This window comes from Prinia subflava, chromosome 1 (assembly GCF_021018805.1).
Source record: "Prinia subflava isolate CZ2003 ecotype Zambia chromosome 1, Cam_Psub_1.2, whole genome shotgun sequence".
Lineage (NCBI taxonomy): Eukaryota > Metazoa > Chordata > Aves > Passeriformes > Cisticolidae > Prinia > Prinia subflava.
This window is the reverse complement of record NC_086247.1, coordinates 86,939,826-86,964,294: the sequence shown is the minus strand read 5'-3', so window position 1 is coordinate 86,964,294 and position 24,469 is coordinate 86,939,826. Positions and strand designations below refer to the sequence as shown.

At 41.9% G+C, this 24,469-nt stretch overlaps 1 protein-coding gene across 4 annotated transcripts in view; it reads right to left on the bottom strand.

The window, feature by feature from the left end:
• Positions 1–4,624: 4,624 nt before the first annotated feature.
• The window catches only part of DSP (desmoplakin), a 39,197-nt gene continuing 19,352 nt past the window's right edge, over positions 4,625–24,469 (bottom strand). For 2 of the 4 annotated variants that reach the window (XM_063402024.1, XM_063402033.1), the window contains exons 10-24: positions 24,265–24,390; positions 23,335–23,487; positions 22,137–22,291; positions 21,615–21,741; positions 20,887–21,091; positions 20,163–20,380; positions 19,254–19,420; positions 18,797–18,935; positions 16,650–16,843; positions 15,631–15,793; positions 14,951–15,034; positions 13,921–14,028; positions 13,186–13,284; positions 10,046–12,337; positions 4,625–8,511 (exon numbers count right to left, since the gene is read on the bottom strand). In XM_063402024.1, the coding sequence (XP_063258094.1) occupies positions 5,317–8,511; positions 10,046–12,337; positions 13,186–13,284; positions 13,921–14,028; positions 14,951–15,034; positions 15,631–15,793; positions 16,650–16,843; positions 18,797–18,935; positions 19,254–19,420; positions 20,163–20,380; positions 20,887–21,091; positions 21,615–21,741; positions 22,137–22,291; positions 23,335–23,487; positions 24,265–24,390 (7,425 nt within the window). In that variant the 3' untranslated portion in view covers positions 4,625–5,316. The remainder of the gene's footprint in view (positions 8,512–10,045; positions 12,338–13,185; positions 13,285–13,920; positions 14,029–14,950; positions 15,035–15,630; positions 15,794–16,649; positions 16,844–18,796; positions 18,936–19,253; positions 19,421–20,162; positions 20,381–20,886; positions 21,092–21,614; positions 21,742–22,136; positions 22,292–23,334; positions 23,488–24,264; positions 24,391–24,469) is intronic. The other 2 variants (XM_063402051.1, XM_063402042.1) reach the window with 2 other exon arrangements.

Here is a 24,469-nt window from a genome sequence, read left to right as displayed (position 1 = left end):
TCCAACCAGCAGAGCAGAGGGTCCACAGACAAGCTGAATACATTTGGCAACATTAGATTGTAATTCCTAACAGCCACCTGAAAGAAAAAATGGAGGCTCTAAAGTTTCCAGGCTATAGATAAGTGCTCTCCTACTCTCCTCCACACCCCTCAAATAGTTTTCCAGAAAAACTGACAATGCTATATCAATTACAACCATTTTGAAACATGCTAAAAGCTGTGAACAGATTTACAGATGAAAAAGGAGTTAGAGAGGTTTAAAGATTTTCCTACTATTTCCTAAACGTAAATATTTATAGCAACATTTTAAAATTGAACTGAATTTAATAATAAAGTTTAAAAAATAAAACCATATGAAAAAGAAATGTTGGATTATGTTTTTAAACTCCTTAGCTCAGCCAAGAAACCAAGCACTATCCCAGTTCTACCCTTGGCTGCTTGTAAAAAACTTTCCAGTACTTTACTTTCATAGGAGAAAAAAAAAGCACAACCACACTACTCTTGGCCTAATTGAAAACAAATTTTTAAAATCTGCAATATTTTAAAAAAGAGAAATCTAATCTGCCTCGACTTAATGATGAGCCTGGCCCCAGAGGACCTAAGGGATTTTTTTGAGTAAAAGAAACAGTTGGGAAAGCAGGTAGGAATCCAAAAGCCCCTAGGGTCAGTTAACATAGAAGACTTGTGGCCAGATATGCTTCTCCTCTTATTTTGTGTCCTGCAAGAGACAAAGGCTGTAAGAGGTAAAAGTAATTTAGATAGAGGTCTCTCTGGCTTAGATAGATGCCATGGTCTTGGAGGTAATGTTCACACTGGATGACAGCCACCTCTTACAGAATACTTTCATCCTCTATTTACCATCAATTCAACCATTAAATGAAATGTTTTAGGAGTGGAAAGCCTTGTGTACAATATGGAGCTTTTTTGTAACTGAGTAAGAGTACTCAGCAGCAGCTTCCATGTATCTGCTGTTGTGGCTGTGCTGCAATGTCAGTACTTATTTCAGCTCTGTAGGATACCCAGTTTGTCCAGCAGTTCCCACCACGCAGGCAGATAATGGCATGTGTGCCTAGGCCTTGGTGAGAGAAATGGCATAAACATGCCTGTTGAAGGAAAGGGAGAGAAAGGTGCTTTGTCTGCCAGCAGCCTTTTCAGTGCCAGGGAACCCAGCCACTCTCCCTTAAGCATCTGCCCTATGGTGATTAAGTGATAATGACCCCAAAGCCCTAAATGTGGCACTTAGGGACATGGCTTGGTGGTGGACTTGACAGTGTTAGGTTAACAGACTCAAAGATCTTACAGGTCTTTACTGTCCTCAGTGATTCTATGACTTGCATGAGGAGGGTGCTGCACACACTGAAGAATCTCAGAGAAGGCATGCCCTTATCCAGTGCTTTGCTGCTCAATTTCCACTGACCTCCTAATCCTCACTGGTATTTCCCATGTGCATGTGCTAGACCTCCTCAAATTTTACACCAGTATAGTTTCACTCTGTCTCACAGAGGTGCTCCTGGTCAAAGCAGCAGGAATTAGTCTCATATTTTTGGCCACGTGAAGAGTACTTTTGAGTGTAGCATTATTCTGAGAGCATTACACAGGACATAAATTCTGCTCATCTCAGAAGAGCTGAGGATCACAGAAACATCAGCAAAGTACATGAGCCTTCCAGAACTATATTATAAAGATGCATAAAAATTGGAACAAATTCAACCCAAAACCTGACCAAAACCCACCTTCTGCCTAAATACTTACTATTAGTAATTTAAACATTAAATTAAACATAAACATGTTTATGTTATACTAAGTCATATTGCTGCTATTCTGTAAGTCTCCCCACCCCTCTTCCATATTCATGAGGCTGGACTATTAATTAACCATGGCAATGCACATTTCCAAATAGCCTAAGACAGACAAAATTATGTCTTGAGCACTGCTGCGTTGTGCAAACCTCACGGTGCATTACAAACTTTGGACCCTAACCAGCAGTCATGTCACAGGCTCAAAACAAAGGACAGGAAATTCACAACATCAAGGTCATTAAATCAGTCAGTAAAACCCTTGTGAATGAAATGCTATCCTGCTCAGAGCAAAGACCTCTTCTCTGAAGAGTTGAGCCTGCTAATGAGAACCTAATGAGAACCCTCCCCAGCCACGGTGGGCCAGTCAGCACACTGGGCACACATTTGCCATTGAACAGGGTGAGAATCACAAGGAGGAAGCAAGAGGCAGCAAATTCAGAGGAGTGGCTGGAAAGTATGAGGCTGCCAGTAAGTACACCCAGCTCAGCACTCCTCCTGAACAGGAAAGTGCTCACAGCTACAGGCTGAACCAACAGGTACACTCAGGCTTTTCAACATCAAGGAGTTACTGTCTCAGCAGCAGAGATCATCCAAAGCTGCCATCTTTCTTTTTAAAGTGCATGAATGGTGTTCATTCCACCTTTGGTGCAAAAGAGCTACAGATCTTATGAACATCCTGGCCCAAACACAGCAGCAGGCCCCAACTCATGCCCATGCTCCTGCTACATCCCATTACAAGAAACCACAGCCTTCCTACTCTTCAACCCCCAGGCAAGGCTCTCCTAGCCCCAGAAATGCTGTGCACTGCTGCAAACACAGTCTCCACACTGCCCTGCTGGGTGTGCTCACCTGTCATGCCTCTCTCTGCCAGCTGACCTCCCCACAGGGTTGCAAACGGAAAAATAAGATTCTTCCGAACTTCCTTCCTCAGCACCTTTTGATGGTGGAGGAAAACTCTCCACTTACCTCTTTAGAATCCCACATTAGCTGTGTCCTGCCCCACCTGCTGCCTACTCTGGCTCAGCTGCTACTCAGATCCTGGGCACCTGGGTCTCACACACCTCACACAGGAAACTACCACGCTAGCAGCTGCTGCTGTAATGTGTGTGAGGAGACAGCACTGTCACCATAATTTCTGTGATATCATCTCCTATTTTGGTCACTATGAGAGGGCAAAATGTTGACTGAGCAGTTAGAAAGGTAGTATGCAAAAATGGAGCTTTCAACGATGTAACAGAGATGCCAAGAATGCCTTGAATAAGTAAGATAAGCCCATTTGCTGTGGAGTATGCAGGATTTCTCAGCCCATGCAAACTGCAGGGGGGTGTGCACCCAACAGTGAACTTTCCTGTAGTAATGACCAGCTTTACTCTTACTGTAGACCCTAGGAACCTGACAGTCACTTAAAGCTGCAGAATCAGTCTGGGATTCAACTAAGCACTGATTTTTTTTTTTTTTAAACAGAGTTTTTCTCCCTAGCAGTCAGAAAGCCTTTCAGACATTGACTCTTTCTTCCTCTGTGGTACAGCCAATAAACTCAGCTGTAGAGAGAAATCTCCAAAGCTGTGAAGATTCCCTAGAAGACAGAATGCACTTTCTCACCTACTTTCTGTGGAGGTCTCCAACAATGACGTGTAAGAGTCCCAATAATTTCTTAGTCCAATAACTGAAGTTACTTTATATATGGCAGAGGTTTTTTACACAGCCCTCATCTTCAGGAAACACTGGAAATGCTTCTCAGACTAGAGGGTAAACTTTATTCAGAGACAGTAGGATCAGAACATATGCTATTCCTTACTGCAGAAAAGAAACAAAAAAAAATTCTACAAAAATACTAGGCAGCATAATTAACAGTGACTAACATTTGTGCCCATCACCTTCTTTCTATCTATAGCAACTAAAATTCATAGAGCAGCAGGGTTCCTACGTCGTTCATGGCTAAAAGAAGGCATGTGCTTTGAACAACTTAAAGGAAGAAATTATTTCAGTTAATGGCTGAAATACCAGTTTTGTCACTAAGGCATTGTATAAAACCATACTAAATTCTTGCAGCTGATCAATCTCTCTGCTGAGAACATCATGCCTACCCGGAGGTATCTGCACTGTGTGCTACAGAAGAGGACAGGACAGCCTCCATGTATGCAAGGCATTTTCTGTGCTGGCTGAAGCAGTTTCAAATCAGTTTTGTGTCCTCTAATACTGTGGTCATTTAGTCCTGCTCTGGTTTCTCAGCTCAGCTAAAAGGAGTCAGCAGGATGCCAGCAGCCTGCATAAAACTGGTGACAGCAAGATACCATGCACGCAAGATACCACTGAACCACTGCCGTGGTTTTCTCAACCTAGGCTTTCAGGAGCCCACAGAAGAGGCAGAAGGACATTACAAGAGGCAACTGTTCAGGTTTTGAAAGATGTTCCTGTGCCACGGTTGGTCAGCTAAGCCGGCCAGTTTTTTGTTGTGCTCATTGTCCAAAGTTGCATGGATGCATAAGGGAGAAGTTGATTCAGTCCCTTGCAGCTGCAGAGACAATGAGCTGGATCACAAGCAGAAGAAATATGCTTCCTATTATCAACTCTATAAACAAATGTGCAAACAGGCATTCTGCTTCTGGGGCATAGCTTCCATTATTGGTGCTATCTTCATTTTCCTATTGAAAAATCAGAATCAGAAGTCCTTATTCCTAACAGTGATGGCTCAGCATCATCAAATGTAATGTGCCTGCACACTTTTTACAACAAAGCTAATGTCTGCTTCTTTTAAAAATGGTTCTTTCTCTAACTTGCACTTCCAAGAATGCCCACAGATAAAATTATTAAGTACACACCAAATACTTTAAAACTTCAGAAGTTTATTGTCCACAATACCTCACATGGTACAGTTAGGTGGTTTTCTTTTATTTTCTTTGTTACAGGGAAATCAAGCAAAAGAGTAGAAATGTATATAGTAAAACAAAACCCCAACCTAATAATAGCCCTTTACATCCACCAGGTTATATTTCAGAAAATGGCTAGCCAAACATAAAGAAGTACAGCATCTGAAAGACAGTTTCATGTTTATGGCATAGATTCTAAACCAGTATTAAGGGCATTTTCTGTCCATATTGCTAATATCATTTTTTTTTCATAATAGCAAATTGAAAAAGGTCTATGTGGAAAAAAAGTTAACTACTGCAAGACTTTCAAATCTCAGTTGTCACCTTATAGGTTGAGAGTTGTGAACAACAGGAGAAGGCACATGACATAGTATTTAAAATATACAGAGACCTATTAAAATCCAAAGACCAAAAGGAAATGGAAACCGAAACTCAAAATTCACAAACATTACTTTTGCATTCCCTAATCTATATTCTGTAAGTTTGCATTCAAGCATTTTACAGCTTTTTCAGAAGAAAAGTGTAACACACCCAGGAAAGACTTCAAGGCTTTGCTTTGAGTTACTTTGTTGGTGGTTTTTTTTTCTTTTAGTAAATGGAATATAGGACAATCTAAATGATAATGCAGATGCATTCCCTCACTTGTTACTAGCGCCCAATAGACCCACTGCTGAAGGCTGAGTATGAGTAAGAATATGAAGAGCTTGCTGAGGCATCAAAGCTTCCTCTCCTAGACCCACTGCGTGAGCCTGAACGCGAGCCAGAGCGAGAGCCAGAGCGAGAGCCAGGCGCCGAGGAGACATTGTAGGGGCTGGATATGCCTTTAGAGGAAACAGAGGCTGCTTCCAACAGTTTAAGCCCGGTGATGTCTTCCACCATTGACCGGTTCATTGCATCTTTGTAGGATATTTTCAGCTTGGTCTTGGGGCAGGTCAGAATTTTGGGATAGCTGTTGGTGTCTTGTAATTTCTGGGCAGCACGGCCATCAATCAATCCATTCCTAATGGCTTCTTCAGTAGTTATTCTCCCACGCACTTCTGGGTCCACGAGACCTCCAGTGAGGTACTGGAACTCAAGGAACCGCTGCCCAGCCTCATAAGGCAGCCACTTTTCCTTCACCGCTTCAGCTGCTGACATCCTCTTGCGCCCGCCCTTTATGCCTTCAAACCCTATGAAGGCCTTCTGGGCTGGTTTGAGACGTGTGGCCATATCCTGATCGATGATGCCTTGGCTGGTGGCTTCCTGGAGTGAAAGCCTCTGGCCTGTGGTAGGGCATATTATGCCGCCAGTGCAGGCCTGGGCTTCAAGTAACCGCTGCCCGGTGATGCTATCCACGATGCCCCGCTGTATAGCTTCTGAAATGGAGATCTTCTCCAAGTTTTCCGTGTCAAATATGGCTGCAATAGGACTGCACTCATCTGGGGTCTCTGAGAAAGAACCACTCCTGATCACTGAAGAAGAACTCCTGACACTCAGCACAGTGGGAGACCGAGTCACTGACTCGTGCCGGAACACCTCGTCAGTGCCATTACGGCAGGAAATCATGTCTGCAAACTGGGTCAGGCTCAAGCTACCAGAACGGTACTGGTCAAAAAACTTCCTCTCCACCAGGCCTTTATCAATGGCGTCTTGGATGTCATACTGGCTACCTGTTTTCCTGTCGACAAGGACTACTCTACTGCTGCCATCTGATCCCGTGATAGTTATTTCTTCCCACTCACACTCCTGCTCAGCTAGTTCTGTGTAGGTGTCATAATCTATGAGGCCTTTGCTGTACGCCTCCTGAACAGACATCTCCCGGTTGGTTTCTGGATCTACAATGACCACCCTGCGCTTCCTAAGGGTGTTCTTCTGCGAGGTGTGCACCACCTTCTTCTTCTCTCTGAGGGGCAGAAGGCAGAGCCCCGTTGCATCATCCTTTATGCATCTTTCTTTCAGCTGCAAGTAGGTCAAGTTTTCCTCTGTGTTGGGATCAAAGAACCCTTTGGTGTCATCACTTGGATCGCTAAGGATCTGGTTGAGCTCCTCGTTGAAGTAGCCACGCTTGTAGGCTGTCTCTACTGGCAAGCGGTAGCTCTCCTTGGGGTCGATGATCCCTCCAGTAGCAATCTGGGCCTCCAGCAGACGAATGCCATGGCCTCTCTCTATGAGCTCTTTGTTCATTGCTTGGAACAGAGAAATGATGTTTCCAGTTTCTGGGTCTTTGTACCCAGTGACAGCTCTTTCAGCAGAGAGAAGTTTCTCTTTAAATTCAATTCCAACAAGGCCTCTTTTGTAAGCTTCCTCAACAGGCAGCCTCACGTTGCTGACAGGATCCACTATGAATCCTGTGGCTGCCTGGGCTTCTAGGAGTTCAAGAGCTGTCCCCGGCCTAACCAAACCTATTTTCATAGCCTGGTAAATGCCAAGTTTCTCTTTAGTAGCCTCATTGTAGATACCAGCAATACAGCTAGAGCCTTGAAGGAAATCAATAATTCTCTCACTCACTTCTTCCACTGTAATTGCACCTCTTTCCAAGTCATTCCTTGTTGATTCCTTAATGATTCCAGCCTCAAGCAGTGCATCTGCTGAGACAGGCTGCCTGATCCCTTGGAATGACATACTCCTCTTCTGCACTGGAAGGAGGAGCAGACCAGTGTGTGGTTCAATCCTGCATTTTTCCTTCAGCTGCATGTAAGTGACTGCCTTCTTGGTGGTGGGATCAATGAAGTTCTTTGTATTGCCTTGGCAGTTGTTTAGCATCCTGTACAGGTCTTTGTCAATCAACCCACGAGATAAGGCTATCTCTTTGGGTAGGAAAACACTGTTGACAGGATCAACAATCCCTCCTACAGCCAGCTGGGCTTCAAGCAGACGAATTCCGGTTTCTCTGTCAACCAAGTTTTTCTTGATGGCTTCAGATACTGGGACAGTTTTGCCTGAGAAAGGATCCTTAAATCCTGTAATAGCCTTTTCTGCTGTATAGATCTGCTCTCTGTCATCGAAGTCAATCAGATCTCTGGCAATAGCACTGTCCACTGTTAATATCTCATTTCGATGTGGGTCTATCACACCTCCTGTTGCTGCCTGGGCTTCCAGGAGCAGGACTGCATTTTCTGCTGTTAGCAGCTGATTCCGTTTGGCCTCGACGAAAGAGTACTTCTGTCTGGGCGAAAGGGACACCCCTGCAATAGCACCTGCCCCTTTGAGGTAGGGTTCAATGTCAGCCGCGACCTCTTCCACCGACCTCTGCCCCTTCAGCAGTTTGTCCAGTGTGAGTTTGTCTATCAGCTGGCACTCATACAGTTGCATGGCTGTGATCTTCTTCCGCAGCCCACTGAACACCAGCTTGGAGGCATCAATACAGAAGTCTTCCTCGGTCTGCGTAGATCTGTGAGCCCCATATGGGCGTTGCTTGAGTTTCTCAATCTCTCTTTGCAGCCTGAGACGCTCTGACTCCAGCTCTGACTGGTTTTTGACAGCAGTCTCTTCCAGTCTGCACCGGTACCTTTCCTCAATCCGTTTGATTTCCATCTGCAGCCTTTCAATCTCGCTCCTCAGGCTGCTCTTCTCCCTCTCACTCTTCTCCCTCTCACACTGGATCTTCCTTATGGATTCTTCTGTTCGGGAGTGCTGGCTCTTCCACTGATTGAGGTCATTCAGAATTTGTTGCTTCTCACTTTCCAGGCGTTGCTTCAAACGTGACTCTGACTCCAGGGTAACTTTCAAACGGTTCAGCTCCTCTTCTAATCTCTGCAGTCTGGCTTTGTCTTGCTCCAAAGCACTAATTTTTATCAGCAGGGTTTCTCTTTCTTGCATAATGTGACTATACTGATTTTTGGATTCTTGAATCCTACTGGATGCCTACAGTTGTGGAGGAGAAATAAACCAAGAAAGGATGGTTAGAGTTTGTGCTGGTTAGAGTTATGCCCTCCGCCTACAATGCTCTCCAGCCTGTCATTTAACCTACAGCAAGCTCCCACTGGAAAACATTCTCACCACAGCATGCCTTATCCAAGATTATGGACACATATAAACCAGAGAAGGCACATTATCCCTTCACTTACAGTGTCTCCAGTACTGCCAGAGATTCAAGAGACTTCATTCTGTTACCCACAGCCTTGATCTTCAGCTGATTTAGTTCTCTGTAACTTTTTGATACTTCTCACAGTACACTGACAAATACACAGAGCATTTAAGACTCATAAATAGCCTGATGCTCAGCAGATGTCCTGGCAGTCCTACTAATCCAGGGGAATTTGCATCAGCTAAGGACTGGTCATACAAGGATAAAAAGGAAACATATGACTCAATTTTTGCTTTGTTGTTACTTTCACATGTCACTCCGAACAGTTTTACCTGTGCTGCCCTCCACTTCCATTCTTGCAGTGTCTTCATACATGCATATGCACAAACACCCACAAGCATGCATGTCTGTATGCAGTCCATATCAAACTGAATACAAGTTTAGCTACTTGTAATACAGGCATATATATATGTACATATATGCACAGGTGTTATATAATCCCAAGTATTAGAATTTTTTAATATCAGTATTAGGATTTTTAGAATAAAGAGTATGAGAAAAGAAATGTAAGGGACAAGCCTAGGAAAAAAACACACTTTCTCAAGTGCTCATTCGTATATACTTAAAGAGTAGCTCTTTGTAGAAGAAACCAGGCAGAAGAACAAAGTATTAAAAATGTTTTCTTTAACTTGTTTATGTTGTCACCTAAAGCTTAAGAAATAAGGGCCAATAGTAAAATTTGCAAATGTCCTTAGTGACTTAGGAACATAAATCCCCAAAACAGTCAATGAAAGATAGGCTTTTGGTACCTTTAGGTACAGCTAAGGTACCTGACAACATGACTTCTGATCCTCACTTGGAGTCAACACCTTACCCAGCTGATCAGCACCTTGACAGCTTGTTGGTCCTGGGGTTTTCAGCCAGCTTAGTTTGTGATAGCACTCAGGTCAGCCTCAAATGGTGGCTTTAACCCATCCTGGCTGAAACAGCCTGGGAAGCACACAGCCAGCAGGGAACTGTTAAAGCACAGTGGTACTCCACATGCTCCCATTTTTCCCTAGGATGGTTTGCTGGACACTGGCACAGAACATGGATTTCTTCTGGGGCAAGGCCTGAGAACAAGGCTCTCCTAGGTGAGGAGAGCTTATGGCTCCCTAGAACACTTCCCAGGGGGTAAAGAGGCTAAGGAAGTGGCCAAATCCTGCCATTTTTATTTAAAACTTAACCAAGAGGAAGGGTCATAAAGGGGATGTTAGTCACAAGTACAGTGACTTCTAACAGCAAAGGGTGAATTAATTTGCTCAAATCAACACTGCAATTAATTACATATTTGAGAAACAGTAAAGCTGGGATCAAAATATGTGTGAATACCTCTAGAGCTTGCTTTTGGAATTTTTCAATTTCCTGTCTCAATTTTTCCCTTTCTTTCTGTAAATCATTAAGCAACCCCTGAAGCTCCAGGGTTTGCTTGCTGCTCATCTGAAGCTGATTCTTTAGTTCAGCAATGGTGGTATTTTTCTCATCAACTTCATTTCTGACCATTCTGAGGTCATCGTACTCCAATCTAACATTTCGCAGCTCCTCCTCCAGTAACAAGTGTTCCTTGGTAAGGTTCTCGGTGAGAGACTGAAGCCTTTCGATCTCTATTTTGCACTCATTCAAGGCTTTGCTTTTTTCCTCAGAGGTTTTCTGTAAGTGCTCATATCGTAGGTGAGCCTGCTTTAATTGCTCCTGTTCTTGGACCAACTGACGACGTAAAGCCTCAATATCAGATGTGTATTTTCTTAACTCCTCCATGTATCTTTGCTTCTCTCTCACATGACCATCTAATACTTCTCTCTGGTGTCTAAGGTCATCTTCATTCCTCTTCTTTACAATAGATACTTCCTCTATCTGCTGTGTGAGATTAGTTATTTTAACCGATTGGTCTCTCAGAGATCTCCTCATGCCTTCTATTTCCTCCTCCATTTTTTTCCTCCTGGATGTTTCCTCCATTAAATTTTTGTTCTGTCTGCAAAGTTCCTCCTCCAGCTTATGTTTCTGGATCTGCAAGTCTTTTACAGTGCTCTGAAACTTTGCACTTTCTTGATCCCTGCCTTTTTTCTCTTGTGAAACTCTCTCATAGTCAATTTTCAGTCTGGCCAGTTCCTGCTCTTGAATCCTCAGCTTGTTAATTGTCTCAGTTGCACTCGTGTTTGCTTTCTGCAGGTCAAACTGGACTCTCTTCAACTGACTGTTCTCATCCTCCACTTCTTTCCTCTGACTTGTTTCTACATCCAACAACTTTCTCAGCCTTTCAATCTCTTTGTTTCTCTCCTTAATGGTTTTAGAAGCATCATCAAGTGACTGTTTGTACCGCATGCTTTCATCAGAGTGTCTCTGAATAACTTGTTTTAGCTCAATCTCCAGCTGCTGTTTCTTCTGAGAAAGCTCTGAGCCAGCTGCCTTCTGCTGCTGAGCATTCTCCTCTATTTTCCGTAGATTATCTGTTGTCTGACTTATCGTATTCTTCAGTCTCCTAATTTCCTCACATAAATTCCTATTTTCTCTCATGGCATTATCAAGCTGTGTTCTATAATTATTTGTCTCCTCTTCCTTTTGCAGGGTGACCTGGTGAATTGTGTTCTTTGTGATATTAATCTCAGTTTCATATTTGTTCTTTAAACTAATAATTTCCTCATCATAACTGTTTCTTACCTTAGCCAATTCATTTTCAAGTTCCCATCGGCTTTTAGCCTCTTCTTGAAGCTGAAGCTTTAGCCTTTCCAGCTCCTTAGTTTTATCCTGAATAGTTGAGGCAGCCTCCTCAAGAGCCTGCTTGTATCTCGAGTTGTCTTCCCCACGAAGCTGAATGATCTGTTTCAGCTCCAGCTCTAACTGATGCTTCTGCTGTGACACCTCAGAACTGCAAGCCTTCTGCTGGAGAGCATCTTCTTCTGCCCTCCGCCGCTGGTCTGTTGTTTGCAGAATGGCATCGTTCAGCCTCACAATCTCATCCTTAAGGTCTCTGTTCTCTCTTGTCAGTCTGTCAACCTGGGCTCTGAGGCCTTTTGCATCATCATCTTTTTGTGCAGCTATCTGCTGGATTGTTGTCTTCTTAATATTAATTTCTGTTTCATACTTGTTCTTTAAATTACTCATCTCCTCGCTAAACTGGTTTCTTACCTTAGCCAGCTCATTTTCATACTCCCTCTTCCGTGTGCCTTCGTCCTGAAGAAGAACCCTTAATCTTTCTATCTCGTACTCCTTCTCCTTGATGACCTTCTCAGACTCTAACTTTTGCCAACCAAGGCTGTCTTTCTCATTTTGCCTTGTTTTTTGCAGCTGGTCATAGTCATTCTTCTGCTGCTCATATCTATCCTCCAGCAACTTCCTTTTCCTTTTCTCATCTTCGATCTCATAAGTCAACCTTGTTATTCTGTCATTTAGATCCTTTATTTGGCCATAGCATTTGTCTAGGTTTTGTTTAGCAGAATTTCCATCCATTTCAGCTTGTCTTTTCATTTCTTCCAAACTCATCAGCTTTGCCTTGAGCTGAGAAATGTCCATCTGGTACTTCTGCAGATTTTGCTCCAGGAATTTATGTTTGTTGCTTGTCTCTGAATTTGAATCCCTAGCAAGTCTGAGTTCTTCTTCCAGGAGCTCAATTTTGGTGTTTTTCATCTGCAACATGATAGCAGAAAAACAAACAAATAAAAAAACTCCCATAAATATTTGTGACAACTGTTTCAGAACCATCACATGCAATAAAATATAGATTTGTAACACTGACAACTTAAAAACAATTTTTTTTGCAGCTTTAATGAGAGTTAAACCCCCTTTTTTGTTTAATGTCATCAAGACAAATTCTGGAATCTTTATTTATTCAGAGTCAAACCTTATCCAGAAATCAGCATATAATGATTTTCAGAGGGGAAAAGACACTTGACAGGGGGAGGGAGGTGCATTACTGATAGTAAAATGTGGTGTAGCAGAAGGTTAACAGCAAGTATGAAATAGCCACCTGTAGAACCTCCCCAGTTTTCAAACAGGTGCAAATCACATTCCATATAAGCAACTTCTTTAATGGACCTCTCTGTTTCACTGAGCTGTATCAAATCAGAAGTTGCTTCTTTCAAAACACTTTAGAATATGGTCTAAAATGGGGTGCCCTCAACCATGAGGAGCAAGTTTTCAGCACTGAGGTAGCTGTGCTGTCATTGAGGTCAAGGCTGGGATGGGCAGGGAAGGATCACTCATGTACTTTGATGAGTGCCTCCTTATTTACCAAGGGGACCAGTTCTCTACCTCACTTCTCACACCACCTTGGAGGTCACTTTTTACCTGTACAACACTTTTCTCTTTCACAAAAGATGCATGACACTGCTAATATGCCTCCCTTGTAGGACACCTCTGAGTTCTGGATATAGTTTTGTGAGCTATTTTACACTGTACTTTCTGCCTCTGATCAGTGATAGTTTTCTAATCAGTGATAAAAATGAAAGCTACAGAAAATAAAAGAGTTAGAATACCTTCAAATCCTCCATGCTCTTTAACATTTCACTCAAGAATCTGTAATAATCTCCTGATCTTGTAAGAAGCTCTATATAGCGGGACTGAGCCTCATTAGCCTTGAAAAGAAACAGAATTGTTAGCAGTTTGTACTAGAGTTAGACATGAGCACACCTATGTTCAGACCATTTAAAGGATTCCATCTGACTTGAACAAACACATCACTCAACAAAGTAAAAAGCAGATTCTCCTCCTCAAAATTCACATTACTTTCTGAGGACCCCCAAAGCGTAAATGCTTCCTTACAAAAAATCCACATCTTTTTTGGCTTTTCAGGATTGTTTGCTCCCCATTGCTGATGTGGTATTAAATTCAAGCCTTCATCCCCTGGTTCATCACGCTGTTCCTGTCTGACAGTCACAAGTAACCCAAGTCAAATTTTTAATAGCAGTTAACTCCCAGGCTGAAAGTGACTAAACCACTCGGGGCACAAATCTACCTTTCTCACAGTATATGTGCAGTGGACACTGCATAGGGATGAGATAAATTCCTGAGGGCTAATCTAACGTCTAAGCAAGCCCAGGTCTGATTTTACAGCACAATGACTATTCTGCACTAATTCACTAGGCTTATGTGCTTAGCACACATTGCCAGTGACGGTGCCAAGTATTGGAATACAGCTGGGTATGACTCACAAGGGCTCACACAGACAAACAAACATATTCACAAGATTGAAGGGGATGAAAGAAACGTACCTCTTGTAGAATGAGGACTGCAGGAGACTGAACTACACTTTTCTTGATAGGTATGTTGAGCAACGTTTCTAATCCCGAACTGTAGGAAGCAACCTGTAGTTCATAATCCTGGAAAACAAGATGAAAAGCAAGACCCATTTAGAAACTGCCAAAGAATTCTCTGTGAATCTATTTCAGAAAATGCAAGGGTTTTGGGGTTTTTGTTGTTTTTTGTTTTGTTTTCTTAATGAAAAGCTACATTTTTCCCTTGCTTATATTTCTGACCATGTACAGGTGATCTTCTGTCATAAACAGAAGCTCACCAGTTCAAGAACCCCTGTGGAGATACCTGGAGGAGAATGACAAGGGAAAAAGAGGAAAAACACTTTACAAAAACAAGAAGACGACTGTTTCTCCAAGTTGAGGGCTACACGAAGATGGAAAAGATTCATGGGAGTAACTGGTCTAAGTACTGTTATTAACCAAAGCTTCAGCAGAAATAACAGTCTCTGCATCTCTTTTGTATCACATATGCCATGTCACATATATAGCAAAATCTTTGTCACAGAGAGTAAGATTGAGCTGGAGAAAGCATGGATACAAAGGTGACATAAAAATGCAAGGACCACAAAAGCATTCCCTCTGTATGTTATTGGTTTTCATGGCTATTGCACACCATTCCTCCTGCTAATCTGCATTTGTCTTGCCTCCTAGATCAGATCCTGATCAGACCTAATTCGTTAAGTACCAATCTGTTCTTGGCTTCCTTATGTTTTTTAACATGTGAACTGGAAAGTTTGGTCTGGCTAGAAGGAGGCCTTGATTCACCTGAAGAGAAGCTGTCACTCATATCTGCTGCATGATCCCAAAGTCCTCAGGTGGCAAGTACACAAATTGTTTTCATTGTATTCTGTACTCAGAAGTACTTCACCCCAGCAATTTCTGCACACACATCAGAGAGCTGACTTTTCACCCGTCAGCAGAGCAGAGACAATGGGATGTGTCTGACCATGAAAAACCACACCCCACAAAAATGCTGAGATCCGAGTACCTTAATTGCAGCTGAGCACTGATCTGCATGCTTGAGAAGCTCCTCGACTTTGTCTCGCTTCCCACAGATTTCACTGTGCAAGTTCTGTCAAGAGAAAAGTGAGCCATGAAACACTCCCATAAGATTTACCAGTATTTCCTCCTGTACATGCTGCCTCCATCAGAAAGCACCTGCAGCAGCAGACTGCTGCAGCCCCTGAAGCTGTGACCTGAAATGACCTGGGCAGTTTTTACAACAGCAAGCTCTTTGGGCATGAGAAGGTTTTTCTCAGAGACAACAACCAACAACTGAAAAAAACCCTGACCTGGGAAAGCAGAGTTCCTTGACTTTAGCTTAGATGTATTTACTTGATTTTTATTTTTGTGCTGTAATTTGTCCCATAAGTTGCACCATCTTACAGTTCCTTTAATTCAAAGCTGATGCGTAAGAGTGTCAGTGAATGTGTAGGAGCCAAACACAGTCTTGTTCATAATCTGTTGCAGTGCTGACAGAAAGTAATGAGGACAATAATATTTCCTCCCTCCTGCCTTCTACACATGTGGTGTTTTTTGGTAACTTGCATATTTTATAATTCAAAACAGGCCACTGTATTGCAGACTGCGTTGACACAGATATTTTCTTTATAGCAAAACAATTTAAAATCCAGATAATTGAAGACAATTCATTCAGGTGCTGCATACCTTCTGGTCATGTAGGTATCTCATGATAGTGTTGGAATCACACAGTTTCATGGACTCAATAGCATCCTGCCGGCGCTTGGCATCACAGATCCACTTGCACAGAGCCTGGTAGAGATCTCGGTAGGTTTTCAGCTGTTTGATCTGCCTTTCTAAATCCCATGATCTAGGGAAAAAATAAAATGGAAAAACCCGTCAAAATGGAAAGTGCATTCTCCTCTCTTCACACTGTTTTCAGAAATAAGACACAGAAATAAACTTTGTAAAACTATGGGAAGCTCTGAAAAGGAGATTCTGAACAAAAATTTTAAATAAAGGAGAATTGTACTGGTTGTTAGTCACCCAATATGGGGTTTTAAGATACCTCACTTCTGAGTAACTCTGTAATACACAGAATTCTCCTGTCAAAGTGAGGGATGAATAAAAGTTACAGTGATAAAAATCAAGTTCACTGACTTCAGTACTCTTGTTCTCAATTTTTACTGAAGAACCTGCAACCAGTTAGGACTACATTTTGTCCTCAGATAAAAACAAAATAAAACAAACTAAAACAAGCCATGCCCCAACCTCCACCTCTCCCCCTCAAACAATCAGAATATGCCTTCAGTTCACAATTCAGATTCAAGGTTCAATTTTGTTACTTAATTCTTAGCACTACTTTTTTAACCCTTAAGTATAGGGTGTTGAGGAATAAGTATGGTTGCTTTTTTGAGGGGGAAAATGCTGACTGGAAGCACTTGATCGAAGAACATTAGCAAGAATTAAAAAAAAAAAATTGCAACAACTCTTCAGCACATAGGTTAGACGTTTGCATGACTAATTACATTTTTTTTCTTGGTCTTACACAATTCCTTATGAAGTATGTTCAACCTATTCAAAATTGCTCGAGTCTTATTGCCCTGAAGTCACTATTTGTCCTTTGGAAGCACAGATTAGTGCACATCAGTTCTTTTAAACTTCACTGCTAAGGTGATGTTGGTAGCAACAGCAAAAAGGAAAATGCTATGAAAATGTGAACAAACCTGTTATCTATCTGCTTATCAGCCCTCTGCCAGCGGTCTATTAGCTGGGTAACTTTGTCACAGTACTTTCCAATGTCCAAGTCATACAGGGTGTATGACTGGCAAGACTGTGAGTGAATCTGAAGTGTTCTCTGCAGCTCACTTTCCAAGGTGTTCAGTAAAGACTTCTTCATATTTAGGTCTCCTTTCATTTTCTGGAGAAAAAAACAAAATGTTTTCATTTAATTTGTTCTTGAGAAGACACTGATATTTAACCAATTTGACAGCATGCACAGTATGTTGGGAACTAAAGATGTTGATTTTTAACTCAGTAAGATATGTATAGTGACGTCAGCTGGACTTAGCCTATTTAAAGTGAAACACCTATTTTGGTAAACAGTTTGGCTTAAAAATGTGTTTAAAGCTAGACTAAATAATTTGCTAAACCAAAGCACTGCTATTATATTCTGAACATATATTTCAGTTTCTCAGAACTCTGCAGAGCAGTTACCAGAGCAGAACAAAAGCCTTGCTTCCTCCTAGAAACAACTGACGAGAAAATTTCACTGAAGTATAAAAGATTCCTGTACTTGCAACAGCTATGAAATCAAGCTTCAGGAGTGGCATATCCAGTTTTTAAACACCTAAAAATCTGCATAGATTTTTTTTTCCTTATTTACATTTTTATAAACATCTTCCACGGAGATGTTTCTTCACACACACACACTTGTTTAGGTACACATACTCGCTTACTGTGGGCGTCCACCAAATGGAATATACAGCCCAGGCAGTGGTCTGCCTTGCATCCCCCAGTCACAGGGATGGCCACAGCCATCAGTGATATGCTCAAGCTTTTTTTGGTTTGGGGTTTTTTTTGTCTAGGTTCAGATTTACACCAGCTAGGAACACCTCCCAGCAACTGAACTGCAGCTCTCATTTGACATGATAAAAAGGTTACTGGGTTGTGCTCCATTTGCACCACCTACACACTTTCTCCCTACTAAAGGTAAGAATAGAAAATAATGAGAGAGTTCTTGTTCCTCCAAATGCATTCAGTGCCCAAAAGGACCAGCAGATAAAGGCAGATAAAAGACTGGATCTGCAAGACAATTTTGTACTCAGCAAGGCAGTTATTTCCCTTTTCCCCTTGCACAGACTAGATACTTTTCACTCTAAGATTTGATGCAGACTCTGTAGTAAAATGAGGATAATCAGTAATACTCAAACTTATTTGTTACACCTAGAGGACAACAAGGGCAATTAATAAGGCTGTATGCAAGGAAGGAGATACTGCCTTTAAATCTAGTTTCACTAATATTATAACAGATAATAGTATACAGAAATGGGTTACAGAAACCTTCCATGCAGCTGCCCTTGCTGTGGGGGCAGCAACAAGCAGGAGGTGGAAGAATAACCTGTATATTACTTTCAATAATTTCACAGAATCACATTTTCCTGAGCTGGAAATGACCCACAAGGATCATTGAGTCCAACTCCTGGCCTTGCACAGGACACCCCAAGAGTCACACTACATGTCTGAGAGCATTGTTCCAACACTTCTTGAACTCTGTCAGGCTTGGGGCTGTGACCACTTCCCTGGGGAGCCTGTTCCAGTGCCCAACCTACTTCTGGATGAAAAACATTTTCCTAATATCCAACCTAAACTTCTCCTGCCACAGCTCCTTCCTGTTCCCTTGGGTCCTGTCACTGGTCACCACAGAGAAGAGATCAGTGTCTGCCCCTCCTCCCCTTGTGAAGGAGCTGTAGACTGCAATGAGGTCTCCCTTCTTCTTCTCTTTTCCAGGCTGAACAGACCAAGTGACTGTAATCACTCCTCATATGGCTTTGCCTCGAAGCCCTTCACCATTCTCACAGCCCTCCTTTGGACACTACTTAATAACTTCATATATCTTTTAATCTTGTGACACCCAAAACTGCACACAGGACTCAAGGGGAGGCTGCACCAGCACAGAGCAGCACAATCCCCTTCCTTGAGCAGCCAGCAACACTATGGCTGATTTACAAAACTCTGTATGTCTATACATAAAACACAACGGGATCAGCATTTCTATCTCCTGCAGCTTTGGAAGGGTTTCCCCCAGCTCAATAGATCAGTGATGGCAGCTACTAATTTTGTTTTGCTGTGTCCTTGGGTTTTGGCTCCTCACCTTCAGACAAGCCCGATAAGCCTCCACTTTATCAAGATCCAAAGGAACAGTCTCCTCTTCAGACAGTCTGACTTCAAAAACTCTGATCACATCTTCTGTTTGCAGAATAACCTGGAGCAGACACCTCAGCGCATTCAAGCTAAAAGAAATGATACAAGGCAAATCCATTATGGACTAAGCAAGGAACAGTGATATTTTAAATTAATTGCAGATGATTGGCTAAAGAGAATAGGTAACAAGAAATTTCTGTGATACCCATGCTTCTCACTTTCTTTTTTTAAAGTGTTATAGAAAAGAGAAGAAATTCACCCAAGTGTCTGTTTCTATCAATATGTAGACACAATTGGTAGAAAAGAATGTGTAATTTTACACTACTGGTAACAAAAGGCAGCTTTCTGAAATTATAAGAACTATGGGAGAAACTGAGTATTTACTGCTATAGCCTCAATTTACTTACCTGTCTAAGTAGCCAGCAGAAACACCATTAATATTTTCCAATTTTTGAAAGAGGGCATTTATCTCCGATTGCAAGTACACATACTTCTCACAGCCTCTGAAGTTAGGCAGCAAGTCCTTATGCTTATTGAGGGTTTCAGCCATTATTTGAGAGTCATTCTGCACACCCTAAGGAAAAAGAGAATGCCTGATTTACACATTTTTGGTTGGCTGAATGATTGTTCTATTCTATTCTATATTCATATGGAATTGGTCTCCTTATCCAAGCAGTCTGCTCTTACATAACCAGCTTGACTGAAGACTGAAGAAGTGGCTGAGCTTGCTTTCTTCAAGGCAAGGACTAGTGAGAAGTTTCTTTTTTGTCCACAATAGGTCATATGTCCTTTTGAGCATCTGCACTCCAAACTCAGCTCTGACATGCCAAGGTGCCTCTGCTCTTGAGACCTTTGTAACCTCCTTGCCCCATGGGAATTTCTCATATGCTGAACCTGTTACCTTTTTGTACCAATCTTCTTTCCATGGTCTCTTACAAATCTAAAGAGCTAGGAGAGGGATAGTAAGTCTTGTGTATCCAGTCTGTATCTTACAGACAGCATTTTACAGATAAGTGGTTACGTGAAGTCCTTGGAAAAGGATTTTAATGGCACTTCACTCTGGATGAGTCTTAACATGAACTCACAGCCACCTGACATCAGTCTTTCTGTATTCCTTGCCTGGTGGAATTTGATTTTTAAAATCCAACAGGCAACTTTTTCCACTTGGAAGGTAAATTCTAATCCAAATCATCATGGTTAGCTTTCAGCTGAGAATTTTCTGCACAGGACATGTATCTTTCCCAGCTGATCATAAACAGAACTGCAGAACAAAATCATACTGAGCTTGAGATTCTTAGAGACAAACATCCAGTTACCTCTAAGTCCTTTATTCTGGCTGAAAAGTCATGCATAGCTCCTTGATCTACTCCAAGAGGAGCTCTTTGCACCATCTGAATCTCAGAAGCTTCAATCTGACGCCGAAGTTTCTGCAGCTCCATCAGCAGCCAGGCCTCCTGCTTCTCATGCTCCCGGTTTCTCTCATTCACGATAATGGTGTTTGAGGAACCCAGGGGACAGGTCTCAGTTGGGACCACTGCAAAATGAATTGCATAAGCATCAACTGCCAGAGGACTGAGCAGGAACATGTAGGAAGCCAAAGAAGGGCCCAAGCGATTCAAGCACTGAGCTGATCTGTAGAACTAAGAACAGGTGGAACATTCGGGCTCTTAGGCAGCTGTTTCAGGGAGTGAAATCTCTTTCACAAAAATATAAACTTGCTTCCTAAAATGCATCAGTAAGATTTTGCTTCCTAATAACAGAAAGCATATCAGATGGGCTAAATTCCTCTCATTCTCCCAGCAAGTTCCATGAATTTTGCAGCACTATTCCCAGATTCCCACCAAAGGGGGGAAGAACAAAATCTTCCCCTGTGCATGGCCAGTTTTGTTACCTTGGGAGACTGCGGAACAGTTCTTGAACATATTCCCATTCATAGGCTGAAGAGAACATTTTCACATAAAAAGAATGCACCACCCGCCACCTCTGGAATGAAGAAACCCCAGCAATCCAAACTCTACAAAAGCCAGGACGACAACAAACCTGTTTGTGGCTGTCGTGGTTGATTAGGCAGTTGTATGATCAGGGTTTGGTAGTGCTTCTGAGCATCAGTGAACTGAGTCTGGATCTTTCGTTTGTCTTCATCACCAAACATCTCTGAGCCTTGGCTGTTCCTGAGGAATTCTTGATAATGGATCTCCAGGTCAGTTATTATTTTTTGGTAATCTTCCTTACGCATTGTTTTCAGCTGAAATAAGGAAGAATGGAATTTTAAAACAAAAATAAAAAGAAAAGCAATTGGGGAAGTTTTATGACTAGTAAATCATTAAAGAAAAATCTAATAAACCTATAAAAAACCCAAAGTAATCACACTGTAGAATAAATCCTAACTAGGCTGCCTCTGAAATATGGTGCAAAGAGTACCATCTGAGTTAATCTATCCTTGTTACCATCATTTCATACCTTAAGAACAGTTTGAAATTCTACCTCTTACTCTGTTTATCCATGCCCTTGTACAATGGAAACACATACAGCAAGTACATAATCAATTCCCTTAGCTAATCATGTATTAGCTGATCTGTATTGTGTTTGAGTAGGAAAGCATTTTGTTTCTCCTTTAATAAAATTACAACTATGTGCAACCTAGCAAAAGGAAGGCCCATGGTTTTGTAAAACATACATCTGCACAGGATAGTGCAGAGTCTGCTTGGGACAGCAGATATCAGGTCATGGATGTCTCTGATCTGCAGCAAGGCTAGCTGGTGTCTTACCTTGGCAATAGTCATGGCTCTGATTTTCTCAATGTCAATCATGCAGTAATGCCAGGACACCAGGCTCTTCATGTTGATATACAGCTGGTTCCACAAAGCTAAAATAGCTTCATAGTATTGCTCAATTCTGGCATAAGAAAAAAAAGCATGATCAAAATGCATCTGTCCTTGTAGCACAGCTACAAAACATCCCAAGAAACATCCACCAGATGTGGAATGTGTTAAGGCTTACTCTCTACTTGAAAAAGTCTTGGAAATTAATTTATACGTGACTTCCATTGGTACAGATGAGAAAAACCTTGTAGACATTAATGTTTAAACATTTCTAGGCCCCAACCTAGACCCCCGCAAGTTTCACTGAAGTGAGTTTCCTCAAGTCAAGGGTCTTGTCCTTAATCCTCCACCTTCAGGGGCAAGGGGAGTGCACTCTGATCAAGGCACAGAACATATTTTGTGACCGGTTGCTATTCTGAGTGAACTTTAATCCCAGTGGCAAGTATCCAAACTCAGGCAGCAACTCACTTGGTAGCAAGGTCCACTGCCAGTGGGTTGGGGGGTGGGATGATGAGACTGACAGATGGCACCAGCATGTCCACCCCTCCGGGGCCGGTCACCAGCCACTTGCTGCGCTCGTTGTTGTCCTTCAGGATACACTCATCCCCTTTGCGCACCGTTTTCTGTAAGGGATGCAGAACAATGATTTCCTTTAGTTAAGCAAGGTGGAGCTTCCAGGAGAGACAGACAAGGAAGATGCACCTAAATCACAGAAGCTGGAGTGCTTCCCAGCTGCCAGGTCTGGGTGGCATCTCAGCTTCATAGTGGGGCAATAGATCAGTACAGATCAACCCCTTCTCCCTGAATCTGGTTTCCATGTGAAGAAAACCCAAAAAACACCAAGAGTGAGCCAGGGAACACTCTGAGCAGTTGCCAGTCTGGTAAATCACCAGACCTGGGGCTTGCCCCCACAAAAACTGAATGTGGACACATGGCCTGGTAAGCTGTGCAACCATGCATGGCTTTAAGCCAGTGAGCTGAAGGCATGAGGATATTTAGTGCTGCAAAGGGACTGGGAGTGAGTGTGGCAGAGCCAGATTCATCAGCTCCAACTGCCAGAAATCCTGACAGCAGGCAGCCACGGGTGTGGCCATGGTGCAGGAAAAAGCATATAGGCAGAAAGCACATCTAAGTTTACTGTTAAGGAAAAAATACAGAAATAAATCCTAGCAGCCTCAGTACTGAGGAGGAAGAAAAAAACCACCATTCATTTCATAGCCCATTCAGAAAAGAAATGGGAATACCAATGAATAACTGTATATTCCTCACTTTTGTTAGATGAGTTGTTCACCTAAAGATCCAGAGAGGCACTGGAAAGATAAGCAATCATCAAAATAAAAAAAAAAAAAAAAAGGTGTGGATGCTGAGAGCGATGTGTACAACAATTTTAATCTTATTAACAACAAGACTTTAAAGTTCTAATTTGAAATATGAGTATTAATGCTAGATTAATAACAATAATTTCGACTAGATTTATTAACCAATAAGAACCTACTTGTTTATTCATAATGGCAAAAAAGGCAGAGCTTCCTCTGTCAAGGAAATTCAAGCTGACCAAAAGCAGATGAAGGGGTCACACCTATGAGCTCAGTGGTTTGCTTACTAAGTAATTTGCAATGTTCTAGTTTGCATGATGTTCATTCACAGCCAAAAAGGGATACAATACCAGATCCTGTTTGTAGTCACACAGAGCCTTGAGGATAATGGGCTTGTTGCTTCGATAGTCTGGGTTACGTGGCTTCAGCTGCACAATCTTCCTAGATTTATTCACCAAACTCTGCACTTGCCTCTTGTATTCAAGAATTCTCTCTCGTTCATTCTGCAAAGATTAATTATATGTTACAAATTTATTCTTAAAAGAAAAGGCATCTAGTTCCTGCTGTTTTATTAAGAGAGGGATACATCTGGAACTTATAATAGGCAAAACTTACTTTAGCTCCAATGGGATGAGTCTTTGGCCTACAATGTAAAACTGCAGTTTTAAGCAGAGCAGAGAAAGATTTATAAAGTATCTCTGCAGCTCTGGTAAGATGCAAAGTTTGCAAAATTTGCATAGCAAGTTTTTCATATAGATATTCAATGTTGTTAAAGAGGTGTTTAAGAAACATAGGCATAAATTGAAAGAATCTAACAAAATTAATGCTAAAAAAAAAAAACGGGGGGGGGAACAATTACACTTTCAAACCTGACTTCATCAATTGGCCTTTTACACCACTGGCCATTTTTTCTCCAATTTGGGACTGTAGTGCTTAACTCATGATAAGAAAACAGCTAAAAAAGCTGACTTCTATCCTTTCAAAGAGAATATGGTGGCAGAGTGACATGGTGAATCATTTATACAATGCATTTATCCTTTGAGGCAAAATCAATTCCACCACCTAAGAATAAAAGTATTCCTTTTCCCCCCCATTTGTTAGCTTGTCAGAAACTTGGGAATTTGTTGGACTCATTCCAGACTTAAAAATACAATGGTCTCAAGTTCATACAATAGCGTATTTAAACACTGAGGTGCACTTGGATTTAGATTTGGTATCAAAGAGGGCAGCTGATTGCCAAGAAAAGAAGAACATAACCTGTCAGGCAAGTGTGACAGTACCTCCAGCTCTTTGATCTGCTCCAGCAAAGTCGGCAGTGACATGCTCTTATCACAGATGAACTTCTTTCTGATAGAGTCTTGCAAGTTTTTCAGGTAGCACTCTGTGGCTTGAGCCTCTTCAAAGAACTACGAGAGAAAAGTTGTGAATTTGGCTGTCCATAGCTCTTCAAAATGTCTGCTAAAAATTGATGCACTCCTTTAATGA